Genomic DNA, 16,348 nt, shown 5'->3' with positions numbered 1-16,348 from the left:
TTCTTGTTCTCCTGGATATTATGCATACTAAAGTTCTCCTTACATCGGTTTTTTTTGGTCATTTTTTACAGTCGATCTTTCTCCTACGGGATTGAATTTATCAAGTAGGCTTGCATCCACCAACTTGTCTAGGGTTTACTCATCTGGGTTACTTCCCTTTTAAATTGTTTTTAATGTTTCCAAGTTCAAGCTTTAGATACTTCATATAAAGCATTAGTTGTTAAAGGATTATAAATCGATCTTGTAATGATTCGGAATAGTTTGGAGCATTTCTAAGTATTAGTAGGTGCATTGTAGGAGGTAAACATATGTAACACACACGTAAACTTGCATAGAATGCAACACTGCAACTAGCATGTATGTGACAAATAATTAAGTTATCCAAAAGAATGGTTTTGTATTGTCCAGTGCCTATAAGCAAGTCGGCAATCATAGCCGGAAAATGAATAAACAATTTATCAAATCCTGAACTGCTGCTGATTCAGTAGCATACTCCAAATTTGCTCATGCAAAGAAAATCGGATCAAAACTTATCAACATTTGCTGACATTGTGATTCCCTTTTGATTCATGTAGGTTGTTAACAAAAGAACGGCTGCCTCTATACAAGAACAAAACTTCTTTTCCCTAGGAGGAAGGAAAATTAAAATAAATACACATATTTATAGAATTTGTAATAACCCCCTCATATCATTGTAAAGAACCATTAAGGAACCCTGTTGAGGTGCTGCCAAACCCATCTGCAATTCCCAGCATATGCACGAGTTTTTCATGTTCTTTCTGAGCAGCTTTTTCAATGGAAGCGGTATTCTTTTTGTATTTACTGTTTGCCTCATCCACTTGTTGGAATAGAGCGAGAACCAAGTCTCTCTGAGCAAATAGTTTCTCTTGTGCAATCTTGTATTCTCTTTCCTGAGACTGTCGTAAGATGTTAAGGGCCTGGTAAATCTTGTTCTCAAATTCTAAAATTCTAAACTTAGCAGGTATATTTTGCAAATCAGAAGTTGTGCTAATATCTTCTGAAATAGATTCTTTTTGATGGAATTGATCGAAAATATATGCACTCTCCTTTTTGGAAAATACATCAGGTGTAGAACTTCTTGTTTGCAGACGACAAGAACGCCTTATGCTTGATGAAAATAGACTCTTGGATATTACTTCAGATCCTTCGTTCATGTCGCCAATGGTACAAACAGGAGAATTCGCTTGATGTAAAATTTCACCTGCATTTAGAAAAAATAAATCTTCAATTTACATAAAAATATTGGATCTTGTAGAAAACAATTAAGGTATTGTGACATTTGAAGAATGTCCCCATTACAACCTGACTTGTTGGAAAATTTTGTGTTTATGTTCTAAGGCTTAAGCAGAGAAGTATTTTCTTTCACATCTTTGACATTGTTAACTTTAAAATCATTAAACGTAAGAATTATCATCACATATCTTTTTAAAACAACTGAATTTTAAAGCTCTGAGATTTATTTCCCCAAAAGAAACTTGGCTAGAATTTCATTTGTTCATTAGGCACATCAATGCATACCAAAAAGTTAACCAACCATATTCCTCAAGGAACAGAAACAGCAATATTAGCATAAATTAAAGCAAAAAAAAAAACAAGAAAAATGAAAAACAAAGCCGGGGATTCCAAATGACTTTAGCATGATATGTGTTGTATTTAAAATAAAATAAAAATAAATAACTGAAAACCTTCATAAGCTACAGGATGGTACAAGAGAAAATTTAAATACACAACAATAACATGACAACGGCCTAACCTTCATTATTTTTCATCTCTGAACTTACAAAAAAAGGTCATGGAACAAATTTTGTGAAAATTTTGAAAATAATTTTTGAAAGTTAAAATGAGGCATGCATGAGACCATTTAGAAATAGAACTAAAAAGAAGAGTGTAAAGCTTCTGAAGCTATAACGAAGATACCCATGATATAATCGTGCACGATCCTTGAATATTCAAAGGTTCTTGCCACATCTAGTGAAATATCTCTCTCACGCAAAAAAAAAGGGCAAAATGGACTTGTACGCCAATCAAAAACTAAAAAGAGTAAAATTAAGTTACATCAATCTAACCAAGCACCAAAGGAGCATTCTTCTCCCACATTTTAACTACACCTGATAGATTGTTAAAGGTTCAACAAGAATATAGAAGTAAAATTTTCTAAATAAACGCAACAATCATAGTAATCCTAACAATGTATTAATCTCATCGTTCCAAACATGCATCAGGACACAAATTTGGTATTTTTTCCCCCAGCTTTTAACCTGAGGTAGATTGTTTAAGGATTCTGCAAGAATATAGAATTAATAGTTTCTAAATCAAGGTGAGAATCGTACTAATACCATTAAAATATTAAAGTTATCATCCAAAGGTGCAATGGGACAAATATCGGTGACAAACAAAAGAATACATTTTGACATTGCTGCTAATAACACTTTGATACTTTATATACCTTGGTCAATTTAAAAGTTCTGCTTTCATGAATGTTCCTTTCCTAGGAACGTGCTGATCTAAATTTTTTTCCCTTCTAAGTTTGAAAATAATTCTACATGTTTTATATTTAAATTTTTTTTTTCTTTCTTCAAATAACTTGGAGAAATTACAAGAGAAGGCAAAACTGTGTATATGGACACGCCTACAAAAACTGTCTTAGTAAGCATAAAAAACTATGGACCTCTACTCAAAAGCAACTCAGTTTGGGTCTTTGTTACCTGGAACAGACTTTGGCATTAATATTTTGCATCCCAGGTGATTGTGAAATACAAGAGTACGTTTAGGTAACTAATGGTGTTCTTTATCCCATAGAATCTCACGACCAAATTCACATCTTGAAAGTCTTTCGCAGGCATAATGATGTATAAATGGGCAAGTATATAGCAGATAATTATAACTAATTATAGCTCTATTTTCTTATTAGAGAAAAAAAAATACATATAATTTTAAATCTAATAAATAAAGATTGCAAATCTTCCTGCTGAAAATTAGACTAATAGCATATGCCCAAAAATAAAGTGATTCATTTGTCTGTATTTCAAAACACAAAATTGAACACAATGTCTAAGAAGCCCATAGGCAAAACAAATATATTCCTAATATACACCAATAAAACAAATACATGCTGAGCAACAAGAATAATTACGTTGGTACATAATCACAACTGGGTCTGCATTTACTATCTTGTCTGTTGAAGGAACTTCAATCAATGCATTTATGTGTACCCCTATTGTCGAATCTCCTGAAAATGTCCATCTTTAGTTCATAAAGTTATGTCTTCTTGTCAAGTCATATAGCTTATACATTGAAAAGAAAATAAGATATGACTTGTGTTGAAATGTAGCTAGGTCGAATCCCTAGCGTAATTAATTTTAATGTGGCCCTTGGCCTTAAAATTAATGGTATTGATATAATTAGGGCCAAGCCCCAATTTGGATAGCTTGTAATTGAGCTGGGCCCAAATAGATATCAATGTAACTTGTGTATGTTAAGGGCAGGCCTTATTTGGGCGCTCAACTTATGTAACTTATAATGGTTATGGGGCAAGACCTATACATTGTGTAACTTGTAATTCAATGGGTCGGGACCTATTGAATATGTAACTTGTAACTTGGGGTAGGTTCTATGTAATTTGCAAATTGAATTTGTAAATTGGCACCAAGGCCGACCTAGGCATAAGGGTTAAAGGCATGTGTATAAAGGAAGTGACTTGAGGTCACAAGATATAGATAATAGCGAATGTGATCTGCACTACTTCAAAGGTCAGCGAATTCAGTCATAAAGTCAGCGAGCTAATCATAGGTGCCAGTGAATCCTATCAGGAGGTCAGCGAACTCCTTCCAGCTGTGAGCGAACTACTAGTCGACAATCTGCCCTTATGTTCTGATCTGCAATCTTCAGCAAGCGAAGTAGAGTTACAGCCCAGCAAACCCTATCAAAACTGAGCGAACATCTTGCAAGGCTGAGTAAACTACATATAAACACAACGAACTCAAATTTGGGCTGCCAAATTGAGCTACAGGGATTTGATTCTTCAAATTGTTATATCTCAGATAAGTTGTGCTTGTGCCCTAGAAGGCTATATTGTAAATCTGCTCTGTGGTTAAAATAATACAATCTGAGATAGTTGTTGCTGGGTTTTTCACCTCCAAGAGAGAGGTTTTCCCAGGGTACATGTGTGTTATGCGTATGATTTACTTTGCATTCTGATATTCTGTTCTATACTGCTAATCTGATTGCTAAAACTAACATGGTATCAGAGCAGGTTCCTTCTATAAAGCCTAACAGCTTGAAAGTAGATCCTGTATTCTTTTTGCAGACTAGGGCTGAAGAAGTTTAGAATCTATTGTATCAGATAATTCTACAACAACATAACAGCTTGAAGATTGAGGGCATCGATGGGGCCGTAACAAGAGTATGAAGGCTTCAAATAAAATCTTAGAATACAGGTGTCCTTATTCCTCTACTCTCTTTTGTTTACTTCTGTTAAGAAGGGTTCGCTTAGTTTGAGGATTTGTATCTGTTTGCTTTGTTGTTATTGGTATTAGTTCTTTTAGCTGTAATCCTAGTTTGGGGTCTTAACTAGAACGCAGGGTTTTCTTGTTTATTAACTATCTCATCAAAGATATGTTGGTTTTGTGCATTTGTTTTCTTCTAGCTTCAAACCCTAGTATTCCTTGTATTTTATTAAAGGTTTGTATAATTGTCATCCTAGGGTTTGTGACTATCACCCTAGTTCGAGCTTTGTCTGTGTTAAGAATTTGTTTCAACCCTAGTTCGAGTTATGGAAGTTGGTATTCGGTTATTCTCTATTCTAAGTATGCATACCTCAACATTATTCTTAACCCCAATCCATGATTTGCTATGAGGAATATGCAATGATCCAAATATCAATTATGTTATTGATCTGAATATTGATGATGCTTTGATGCAGTGATCTGAATATATCATAAAGTTGGAAACGTATAATATATAGTGGTATATTCTTCTTCATTCATCGTGGCACATATGCTTGGTATTTAGTTTGTATGGGGAACACTTCCTATTTCATTTTGAAGTAAACATTTATTAAATCGTAATGCTTGATTGGTTTCTGCTTTCTTTTTATTAAAGCTGAATATACTTGATACTTTGTTCAATTTCTTGATGACGAAACCTAAGAACAATGCAGAATAGAAGTATCTAATCCATTGAACAAACATTATCCAGTTAGAATGATGTGGCCGCTCCCACCATGGAGATTTTGTGGCCTCAGTTCTTTTTTTTGGTATTTATCAATCATATGTTTGTGCTCAACTATGCAATGTGTCTCTTCAATTGAGTGGTTGGTGCTTACATAATTATCCTATATTCCTTCTGATTAGTTTTACGCATTGGCTGGAAAGACAACTTGGCTTATGTACACTATTTTTCTGAAGACATACACTTGTTTTAGTTCTTCTGATCAGTCATTATTTTTGCAATTCAATAATACAATAATATGATCAGATGTGATCAACATATGACATTTTTCAGTTCTTTGCACAGGCATGGTTATCTTACTGTTATTTGTTCAACAATTTACAGAATGTTGTGTAGTTTTATACTACGATTGAAGGTATTCGAATTGATCATATTATATCACAGGGACCTCATTTAGGAAGAGCGATTGATGACTGTGAGCATCTTCATATTCCTTGGACTAGCAATGTACAGTTTGCTCTCATTGAGAAGTCAGTGGATATATTGACTCGAACATTGAATTCATCAACTAGAGAGAGCCACCAAATTTGAATTAAGGAAATTCATAGTGTTGAAGGGTGAAGTTCCAAGTGACCCTTGCGTGTAACTCCAATACGTCGTCGCTGAGCTGAAGGAAGATGATATGCGATGGCAAGGGCCAAAGGCCACGCAGCCATCGGAGATCCATGAGCTTGAAAATGGAACAGCTTAAGAACGTTGGTGGATTGTGTGGGAGTCTAGCCAATAAAGAGATAAGATTTCTTATATTTGAATCATTCATGAATTTTCATGTTATGTTGTGTGGGATGTTGAATCATGATTGATTGATGGTTCTCTTCAAGATAGTCTTGAACTATCATGCTTCAAGCTTCAGAGGGAGCTTGGGAATAGACATGAGAGCCTATACAAGCTTTCAGCTCATTCCTTCACTTGAGAAGATGGTTGAAGGCATGCCATGTTCATAATGATTGTGCTATGGATCCTTTTCGTAGAAAGTGAAAGTAAGGGAAAAGAAAAATTAGCATTTCTCATTCTGACTTATGAAAACTCATGATGGTTGCTTTCCTTAGTGGATTCTTAAGATATGGTTGTCACAGCTTTATATTAAGGATTAAGAGAGAGTTCTATGTTCCCTACAATCCTCAGTAAAATGTTTTGATGAAAGAATTGACAACATTCTATAAGCTTAGGATTTTTTGTAAGCATGATGCTGATCCTATCGGTTTAATGTTGAAATGCTAATTCTGATTTACATACGATTTCTATCTAAAAAGAGTTAGTTTCAGAATTTGGAATAAAACTAGGCCTAATGCATTACTCTCTAGAGTTAGAAGTATGCCAAGGATCCAATGAATTGATATCTTGAATAATGGATTCTAGTGTTTCTACAACTAACTTTGATTTTGCAGATCCATCGGAGTACAGACAGCTGATTGGATCCTTGGTGAATCTAGTTAACACTAGACTAGATATTTGTTATGCAATGAGTGCCCTCAGCCAATTCATGAACAAACCGAAGCATGTTCATCTTGTTACAGCCAAGCATATTCTAAGATATTTCTGAGGCACAGTTGGCTACGGGTTGAAGTATCCAATCAACATTGTCATCACCTTTGAAGGCTACTCTGATTCTGATTGGGCAGGAAGTGTAACCAATAGGAAGAGCACTTCAGGAATTTGTTTCAGTTCGGGTTCTGCTGTTATTTCCTAGGCCAGAAGGAAACAGTCCTCAGTTGCATTAAGTACTGCAGAAGCTGAGTACATTGCGTCAAGTGTGGCATCAAGTGAAGCAGTGTGGCTTCGCAAGCTTCTTGTTGGGTTGTTCGGACAACCTTGGGAACCCATTGTCATTCATTGTGACAACCAAAGTTGTATTAAGATGTCTGCCAATCCCGTGTTTCATGACAGGTCAAAACATGTGGAAACTCATTATCACTATATATGGTACAAAGAGGTGCCATTCAACTGAAATATGTCAGCACTAATGAGCAGATTGCAGATGTTCTCACCAAGCCTCTAGCTCGTGTGAGTTTGAATACTTCAGAGAGAGACTTGGAGTTGTTGAGAACACAGCTTTGGCTGAGAGGGAGTCTCAATCCCAGTGATGCACTAAGTTGCATCTTCCACCCTCTGCGAGCAATGCAAGGTGACATTGGATCCTTCTCAAGGAGAAGTTGAGGTGAAAGACCTCTTCCACCCTCTACGGGCAACGTAAGGTGGTGTTGTATTCTTCTCTGGGAGAAGTTGAGGTGAAAGACCTCTTCCACCCTCTGCGAGCAATGCAAGGTGGATCCATCCTCTGCAGGTATGCATGATGGGTATCATGGAAGGAGTCCATAATGTATATTGAATTCATCCTCCGCAGGCATGCATGGTGAATATCATGGAAGGAATCCATGATGTATCTTAGAACCATCCTCTGTGGGAATGCATGATCGATATCATGGAAAGAGTCCATGAAGCATGGTCATGTTGTAACTTGATTATTCAGGGGATCCTCCCTAGCTAAGAGGGAGTGTTGAAATGTAGCTAGGTTGAATCCCTAGCGTAATTAATTTTAATGTGGCCCTTGGCCTTAAAATTAATGGTATTGATATAATTAGGGCTGAGCCCCAATTTGGATAGCTTGTAATTGAGCTGAGCCCAAATAGATATCAATGTATCTTGTGTATGTTAAGGGCAGGCCTTATTTGGGCGCTCAACTTATGTGACTTATAATGGTTATGGGGCAAGACCTATTCATTGTGTAACTTGTAATTCAATAGGTCGGGACCTATTGAATATGTAGCTTGTAACTTGGGGTAGGTTCTATGTAATTTGCAAATTGAATTTGTAATTTGGCACCAAGGCCGACCTAGACATAAGGGTTAAAGGCATGTATATAAAGGAAGTGGCTTGAGGTCACAAGATATAGATAATAGCGAATGTGATCTGCACTACTTCAAAGGTCAGCGAATTCAATCACAAAGTCAGCGAGCTAATCATAGGTGCCAGTGAATCCCATCTAGAGGTCAGCGAACTCCTTCCAGCTGTGAGCGAACTACTAGTCGACAATCTGCCCTTACGTTCTGATCTGCAATCTTCAGCAAGCAAAGTAGAGTTAAAGCCCAGCGAACCCTATCAAAACTGAGCGAACATCTTGCAAGGCTAAGTAAACTTCATATAAAGACAACAAACTCAAATTTGAGCTGCCAAAATCTCAGATAAGTTGTGCTTGTGCCCTAGAAGGCTATATTGTAAATCTGCTCTGTGGTTAATATAATACAATCTGAGATAGTTGTTGCTGGGTTTTTCACCTCCAAGAGGGAGGTTTTCCCAGGGTACATGTGTGTTATGCGTATGATTTACTTTGCATTCTGGTTTTCTGTTCTATACTGCTAATCTGATTGCTAAAACTAACAACTTGACCATTGTAATCTCACACATGTATCCAGGGAAAGATTTTTTGATGCAAGAGTTACGTTGAGCATCGATAATCTAGTAAAAGCTCGGTAGAATTTGATAGATTGTTCAAGCAAAATATAAATGCTTGCCCAAATCCCACTGACAATCCATTTCAGCCAAGGCATCATCCAATTTATTAGATTGCACAAAAACATGCATCATTGTGACTGGCTATGCTCACCTTACTTCTATGACAAAAATTAATGTTATCATTTCTAATGACTACAGCGGTCTTTCAATGCTTTCTTAAGGATCTTAACAAGAAACAAGGAGATGTTAGCATTTAAATTTATCTCTTTTGAGACAGCACAAAATGTGTATGGTAGAATCGTTCAATTTATAAGGGGAAGCTCCCTGAGATCTAACTAGAGATAAAACTGATAGAATTTTTTAGTATGCACACCATACATTTCAATGGAGGTTTTGCAATGAATATAATAATCAATTACAAAATGGAATAGTGTGTACAGTAAAACCATTCTTTAAGTTATAAAGGGAAGCTCCCTGAGATCTAAATAAACCTAAAACTAGCTATACACACTATATGGGCATTTTGCATTAAAAGTAAATTTCTAATCGACTACATTTTTTCCCTGGATGAAATGCTTGACTGTCAATAGTCAAGGTTTACAACAAGAATTTTAAATTAAATACACAACTCAGCATGAAAAAACACAACTTTCCATCAGATAAATTAGAGACCAGTGTTTGGTTGTAAACAAAGTTTAATGAAATAACACCATGGATGTTGACTGCAAGCTAAATCAAAGACCAAACCAATTTTCTACATCAACATAAGATGATTAAAGCATGAACACCACACAATTTCATGAAGGAAATAATTAGACTGCATTCAAAGCTACAATTTAAATAGACAATTTGTCAATACAAAGTCTGACTTAAAGTAATCTACATTCATTTACTTCAAGAAATTAGAATTACATGTGTGGATTTAACAATTGTTGATTCAACAATTGGACAATTTCTGGAGCTTAGGCTTAGCATTGGCCATCTTTCACTACACAAAAGCACAATGACTTGACTCCCACTTTCAAATGACAATCTCTAAAACATGTCTGCATCAGTTATCCTTTCATACAATGTGTTTAAGACAATTATAGGCCTCCAAAGACAGCTGTTAGGGCTCAAATAATAATAAAATAATATGTTTTCATTGCAACTCTAATCTTTCTTTTTTTTCAAGAGGCAATGAACACTACAAAACAGCCTAAAAAGGCTTTCCCTTGCTTGTCTGGAGCTTAGGCTTAGCATTGGCTATCTTTCACTACACAAAAGCACAATGACTTGACTCCCACTTTCAAATGACAATCTCTAAAACATATGTCTGCATCAGTTATCCTTTCATACAATGTGTTTAAGACAATTATAGGCCTCCAAAGGCAGCTCTTAGGGCTCAAATAATAATAAAATAATATGTTTTTATAGCAACTCTAATCTTTCTTTTTTTTCAAGAGGCAATGAACACTACAAAATAGCCTAAAAAGGCTTTCCCCTGCGTTGAATCTCTAAATCTAGACGATCAAGATAGGGTAGCACCTCCTTTTCTGATATTTTTTTAACTAAGTTGATGGTTCAGGTTTGGGCACCGGTTCGGGTTTGAGAACCCGGTTCGCCCATTCGACAAAATTTTGAAAAGGGTTTGGGTTCGTTTTGTATAAAAACAATATATATATATATATATATATAGGCTTTCCCCTGCTTTGAATGTCTAAATCTAGACAATCAAGATAGGGTAGCACCTCCTTTTCTGATTTTTTTTTTACTAAGTTGCCAGTTCGCGTTCGGGCACCGGTTGGGGTTTGGGTTCGTTATAGGCATGGATTCTATTGGCTAAAATGTTGTATTATGCTAGGTGATCCATTGAAAGAGGAATAGATTCTATTGAACAACAAGGTGTATTATGTTGAGTGATTTGTGTATTAACAAATGATTACACTAGAAAACTTTATTATGATAGGTAACCAACAATGACAATCATAGTAACAAGATGTGTTAAGTTAGATTACCAGTTCTCAATGATCAAACAAGTCAACCTCACTATACTAGTTGACCAACACTTCAAGATCATACTCATATTTTTCTAAGGGATCAAACTAGCAAGTTATGTTATGCTAGATGATCATGGTGATTCATATGGAATCTACGTGTCTAAAAAGGTGCATTATGCTAGATGATCCATGGGAATAAGAGCAAGAGAAGCCCTGGAATCAACAGACTAGCAAGCTATGTTATGCTAGGTGACCCACAGGTACATGGATACTCACGGGACAAGAAGTCGTTCCCCTCGCAAAAAATTTGCTGGACCTGTATGGGAACCGGACCAGTACCCCGGACCCGGAGCGAAGCAGACCCAGAGCAGGCCAGGCAGCCGGCAAACCCAGTAACTTAGTTTTTTTACTATATTTCATAAATTTAGGTGCTGATTTTGAATGCTGACTGATTTTTAATTGATGGAATCCTTGAGTGGTGGCATCATGTCAATGGTACAATTTTGGGTTCAACACACTTTTATTCAATGTTTGCCTCTCCTGGCACTGAAAGGTCTCACCTTCACTCCATGTAGTGAATAGACGGATGGCCATGATTTTAAAATTAGTCTTATACATTGTTTTCAAGAGATGAATGCATTTGGAACTTTTGAATTTGAATGAGGTGGAAAACATTTTAATTTGATAGACTTAGGGCTTCCTTTGAGTTTTCCACTTTGGGAGCCTTACAATTGGCCACCGCTCTGAATTCCCTAGAACCTTGTGCAACCTTGGGCATCAAGTTGCTCAAGCTTTATATGTGGAGCTAAAAGTATTATTTTGGGGATAACCTGATCAAATTAAAACAAAAAATTCTCTTTGGGAATATAGAATCAATGACCCTTGTGTTGCCTAAGCTATGCAAAAAAGGTCAGTCCAAATGATTTATATCCATAGTCCAAAAAAGAACAATTACATTTATTAATTAGTAATTGCAGTCATCAATATGCTGCAAAAAAAAAATCTTAGAACAGAAATACTAATTAATTAGTTTTAATTCTCTTATATGCATTGTGTTAAGTGCCATTGAAAGACATGGATGATGGTTGCAGGTTCAAAACCCTGATTTGCCCCCTGATTTGCCCATGACTTGCACTTTTAAATTGAGGGCCAACATTTGATACACCAAAACACTAGGTAAATATATTCTGCAGCAAAAACATCCTTCTTGTAGTGACTGCTAAAAAGCGAAAGAACAAAAAGATAATTTCAAGTGTTTCAAAATTACTAACCCGCATTCACTGTCCCTGAATTATATTGGGCATCCCCAAAGATATCTTGTAGTTCTGCTCCACTCTGAAGCTGCAATAAATCAATGTTAATGGCTATGCTGCTTAAACAAACCTATAGCTTGTTTCTCAATGATATACAACTAATCAATGTAAATCACAAGTCCCTCATAGAAACATAAGAAGAATGCCCCTTCGAATAAAATATCATCAGCACCAGATATGTATCAAGTAATGAATGAAATTGAAGATTCTTGTCTTGGTTTATATAGATCAGACCAACATGGTCAAGTGTATCCAATATTATTGATTTATGAACCCCTCAATAATGCAAATAGTTTAAGAACTAGAATGTATTGTTATATACACTAATTAATTTACAATCTAAGAGTTCTGTATCACAAACTAGCCATGACAAGATACAACAAATGAAATTATGAACTACAAGCATACCTTCTTTACACCTTTCAGTATAAAATTCTCAAGGCTTTTGCACCTCGCCTGCTGTGTACCTTGAATAAGACGTAGAGCTAAATTCAAACTTTTTTCAACATCTGACCTCAATTTGCCAGATCCTGGTGTGGTAATCAAACCTAAAACATGCTTCAGTAGATCTGTTTTCTTGTCGCAGCGCCTACAATAATACTCAACATCTAAACCAATACTCCTCACAACTCCTCCTGTCTGACAAATAATAGCACATTCCATGTGGGCTACATGCCCACAAATGAACTCTTCACTCAGCTTCTCTTGGCACTGGATAAAGTAATACTCATCCAAATCATGATCAACACACTTGCCACAAAGAATACAAGAGCATTCACGGCAAAAGCCATGCTCAACACAGCATATGTCACAATCCATGGATTTAGAAAATTTTCCTTTTCCAGTTTCCAAGCAGCACTTTGCATTACCAGCATTACAAACCCTCATGCCAGGTGTCCTTCCATGAACACTAATGTCTGAATTTCTCAGACGCTTTGCAGAAGAACCAATCATCTCTGCAGCAAACAAATAATTGTGCTAAATTTTAAAATATCATATATTCTTCAATGCAAGAAATAAGCTTCTACAACTTACACTTCGCTCTTTGTATTGCTAAAAAAATGTTACTATTTATCTACATCCTTGCATATGTTAGATAAATGTAATTAAACGGCGACACAAACTAAAACATGACTACAAGTATTTAAATGTTTTTAGTGGGATTTCACAATATGTGCGTATTTGTTTACACTCAATCATCACCATGATGACTATTTCCAATGAGTTAGTATGTAGAAGTTACAGTGTTTTATGTAAAATCCAGCATTTTGGGCTTTTCATCCTCTAGCCTATTTCTGAGTCATAAAACACTATATTACTCATACCTGCAAAAATAAAAAATTCAAAAAATATATTTAATATGCCAAAAAATTTGTCTACTTAGTAGGATCTGAAAGAAAAATTTGATCCACAGCAATTAACAACAGTAGAAGTAAAAGACTTGCAAGACTTACTAGTGGAATGAACTTTCTCCACCAGCAATAGCAAGAGGAATACACAATAGAACCCTTCTCTCGCTAGGACTTTACCTTGATAAGGCAAGAGTTGTAAACTGTTGGACAAATTTGAATTAAGATGGAAGTACATAAAAAGATTTAATGGAAATGCAAATTTCACACAGGCCAAGATAAGGTTAATCATATTTAAAATCTCAAAAGAAGATGCCTATAATCTTTTCCTGTAAAGCTAATTTAAGGTGCTAAAATCTAGTGCTTTTTTTCCCCATGCTACATGTCATTCTCTGCATTCCAGCACCCCCAGTATCAATGCTAGAGAGTTGGAAAGTTACAAACAAACATGTGACAATAATCATATCAAAAGTCACTTGTATAGTCGTGGGTGATATAACAATATAACAATAGCAATGGACCACCTAATTGGCCTCTCGCGCTGACGTGCACGAGGTGTTATTGCATGCAAAAGTGTCCATTCAAAATTAGAGGTACTTTAGAAAAAGGCAAAGCCTCTTGGGCCACAGAAAAACAGGAATCGGAACAAAAAGGGCAAAATTCAAGAGGAAAAGTCTACATTTACCACACCTTTTATGTCTTCCTCTTCAAATATGTTATGTTCCTTTCTAAAAAAATTCTGATTTATGCCCTGAAACGATAATTCCAACTTAAAATGACAATTGCATTATATTTATAAATATATATATTCTAAAATGATGAAATTTCATTATAATATTTAAATTTATAACTTATACAATAATTTCAAAAATAAAATTTATCTTGATTTTTTGATGTAATTCTCCTCCAAACTTGATGATTTCCTCTTGTATGTCTACTTTGGAAGTGCTTTCAGATCTGCCTGGATCAGGGGTTTTCATCCCTAACTCAGCAATAGCAAGATTAAGGGTTTTTGTTCTTAACTTGCTAAGAGAATTTAGGGGGTTTTGTACTTAAAACTCTCAATTTGACTTGGAGGGTTTTCATCCTCCTTGGCTGGTCAAAATTTGGGTTTTCGTCCAAAACTTTATATGAGAAATAAGGGTTTTCGTCCTCGAATCTCTTTTTAAACTTTAGAGGGGTTTCATCCTCTTTGACTGTAATTGGTTATTTGCAAGTCACTTCATATTTTCCAAACTGATTGCTTGATACATTTCTTCACAATGATCTCCCTTTTACAACTTATATGTGAGTGAGTCACAACCTTTCACATTCGAAGGAGTCATACCCCTTCTAATCTTAATCACTGCCATAAGCTTTTAATGTAATCTTAATTAAGTACTTTTTTATGCTAGCATCTCCTATTTTTGGCACCATCTCTAAATCGCATTGCTCTTCCTTCCCTTTGATTTAACTTCTTATATAGCTCTCTTCTTTGATGGTCATAACCATTCAGTTACCTCTTGACCTCTAGTTAATTAATTATTATTTATTCTTTGTTTTGAGAAATCAAAACTATACAAGTAATTGCTGCATTATAATATCTAATTGTAGATCGACTGCCTTCTAATTGCCGCCTAGAATTTGTAATTGATTTTGTTAATATTTTAAAATCTGCTGGAATCAATGGTCATTTAATTTAATGAGGAACGTTTAGGTGGGGGCATGACAAAATATCTCCAAGGCTGTGATAGGTGGATCACGAAGAGGAACATTGAACAACCTTTGGGAATCAATACAATATAATGTGAATGTTGCATTGGATGATTTGTCTTATTCAAGTTCCATTCTTTTTACTGTAGCCAAGATTCCACATTTTTAAGAAAGCAATTCAGTGGGTTGCCAAATTTGGCAAAAGCTATGCACCTCCCACTTCAAATGCTAAAGCAAGAACAACTCTTTCAATAAGTCAAGAGAAAATGACCTAGCACCACATTGAGTGGTTGATGATCTGAAGTGTTTAAGAGGCCACTGGTTAAGGTTTTGCCAGGTTGCCCTCAAGGTGTAGAGTTCTCAAAGCTAATTGACACTGAACCAAAAGAAAACAACTAAATATATTTTCAATATCTTAGAGGAATTCATTCTTGAAGTGGGTAAAGTGGATATGATTCTAGTTGCTATTGATACTACCACAAATTTTAGGAAGCTACAAACAAAATTATAGAGAAGCACCCCGATATAAATTAGAACCCATGTGCAGACCATTCTCTTGGTTTGATGCATCAAAACTTGGCTAGATTTCTAAAGGGCGCATGAGGAGATTCAGAAAGGAGGGTGTAATTGCAAATTACATAAGATTGAAACCACGTCACTCATCAAAGGACTTAATCTTGTGAAATAAAATGTGCCTCATTTCACATTGATTTGAAAAAAGTGGTTGAAGAGAAAACAAATCTAATATAATAACTCTTTCTAAAAGTCCAAAAGAAAGATCGTTCAGAACAACACTTTGAGAGAGTAAGACAGAGATTTGAAAAGAGTTTAAAACATTTCTTGTAATGCTTTACATTGTTGATGTTGAAACTCTTGTGTCTGTATTCTTTGTGAGAGCATAGAACGTTTCTAAATAGCAATTCAATTTTTTTAAGTTCAATAATGTGAGAGTCGACTACATCAGGGTATGAGAAAAATATATTAGAGATAGAAAATGATACCCAACTCTTTGCATGCAGCCACTTGTTATTTTAGCCTAAACTATTGCGTATAGATAAAGCCTTAAAGGCAAGCTAATATCGAAGCCATTGGGAGGTGTGAATTAGATCTGACACTAATAATAAATTCAGAAACAATGTTGCAATTACAAGTCAAAAAAAGGGGTGCTTGGTATAGTAGCAGTGTTAATGCTCTTGAATACATATGGTGGAGTCAGATAATGCTGAACCTCGCTGCTCTGCCAACATAATATTGACCCATGGATCAAATTCACCAGCTTGTGAAATGAGTATCAGATGATTTGACCACATTC

The 16,348-nt window shown here is 35.6% G+C and overlaps 1 protein-coding gene across 2 annotated transcripts in view; it reads right to left on the bottom strand.

Moving 5' to 3' along the window:
- Positions 1–311: 311 nt before the first annotated feature.
- LOC131072133 (protein OBERON 2) overlaps positions 312–16,348 on the bottom strand; it is a 36,356-nt gene continuing 20,319 nt past the window's right edge. The window contains exons 2-4 of one of the 2 annotated variants that reach the window (XM_058008201.2): positions 12,404–12,951; positions 11,954–12,017; positions 312–1,222 (exon numbers count right to left, since the gene is read on the bottom strand). In XM_058008201.2, the coding sequence (XP_057864184.2) occupies positions 690–1,222; positions 11,954–12,017; positions 12,404–12,951 (1,145 nt within the window). In that variant the 3' untranslated portion in view covers positions 312–689. Of the gene's footprint in view, positions 1,223–11,953; positions 12,024–12,403; positions 12,952–16,348 lie in introns of both variants that reach the window. The other variant, XM_058008200.2, reaches the window with a different exon arrangement.

Source organism: Cryptomeria japonica, chromosome 6 (assembly GCF_030272615.1).
Source record: "Cryptomeria japonica chromosome 6, Sugi_1.0, whole genome shotgun sequence".
In the NCBI taxonomy this organism is placed as follows: Eukaryota; Viridiplantae; Streptophyta; class Pinopsida; order Cupressales; family Cupressaceae; genus Cryptomeria; species Cryptomeria japonica.
The sequence above is the reverse complement of the archived record's forward strand: the minus strand, read 5'-3'. Positions and strand labels throughout refer to the sequence as shown.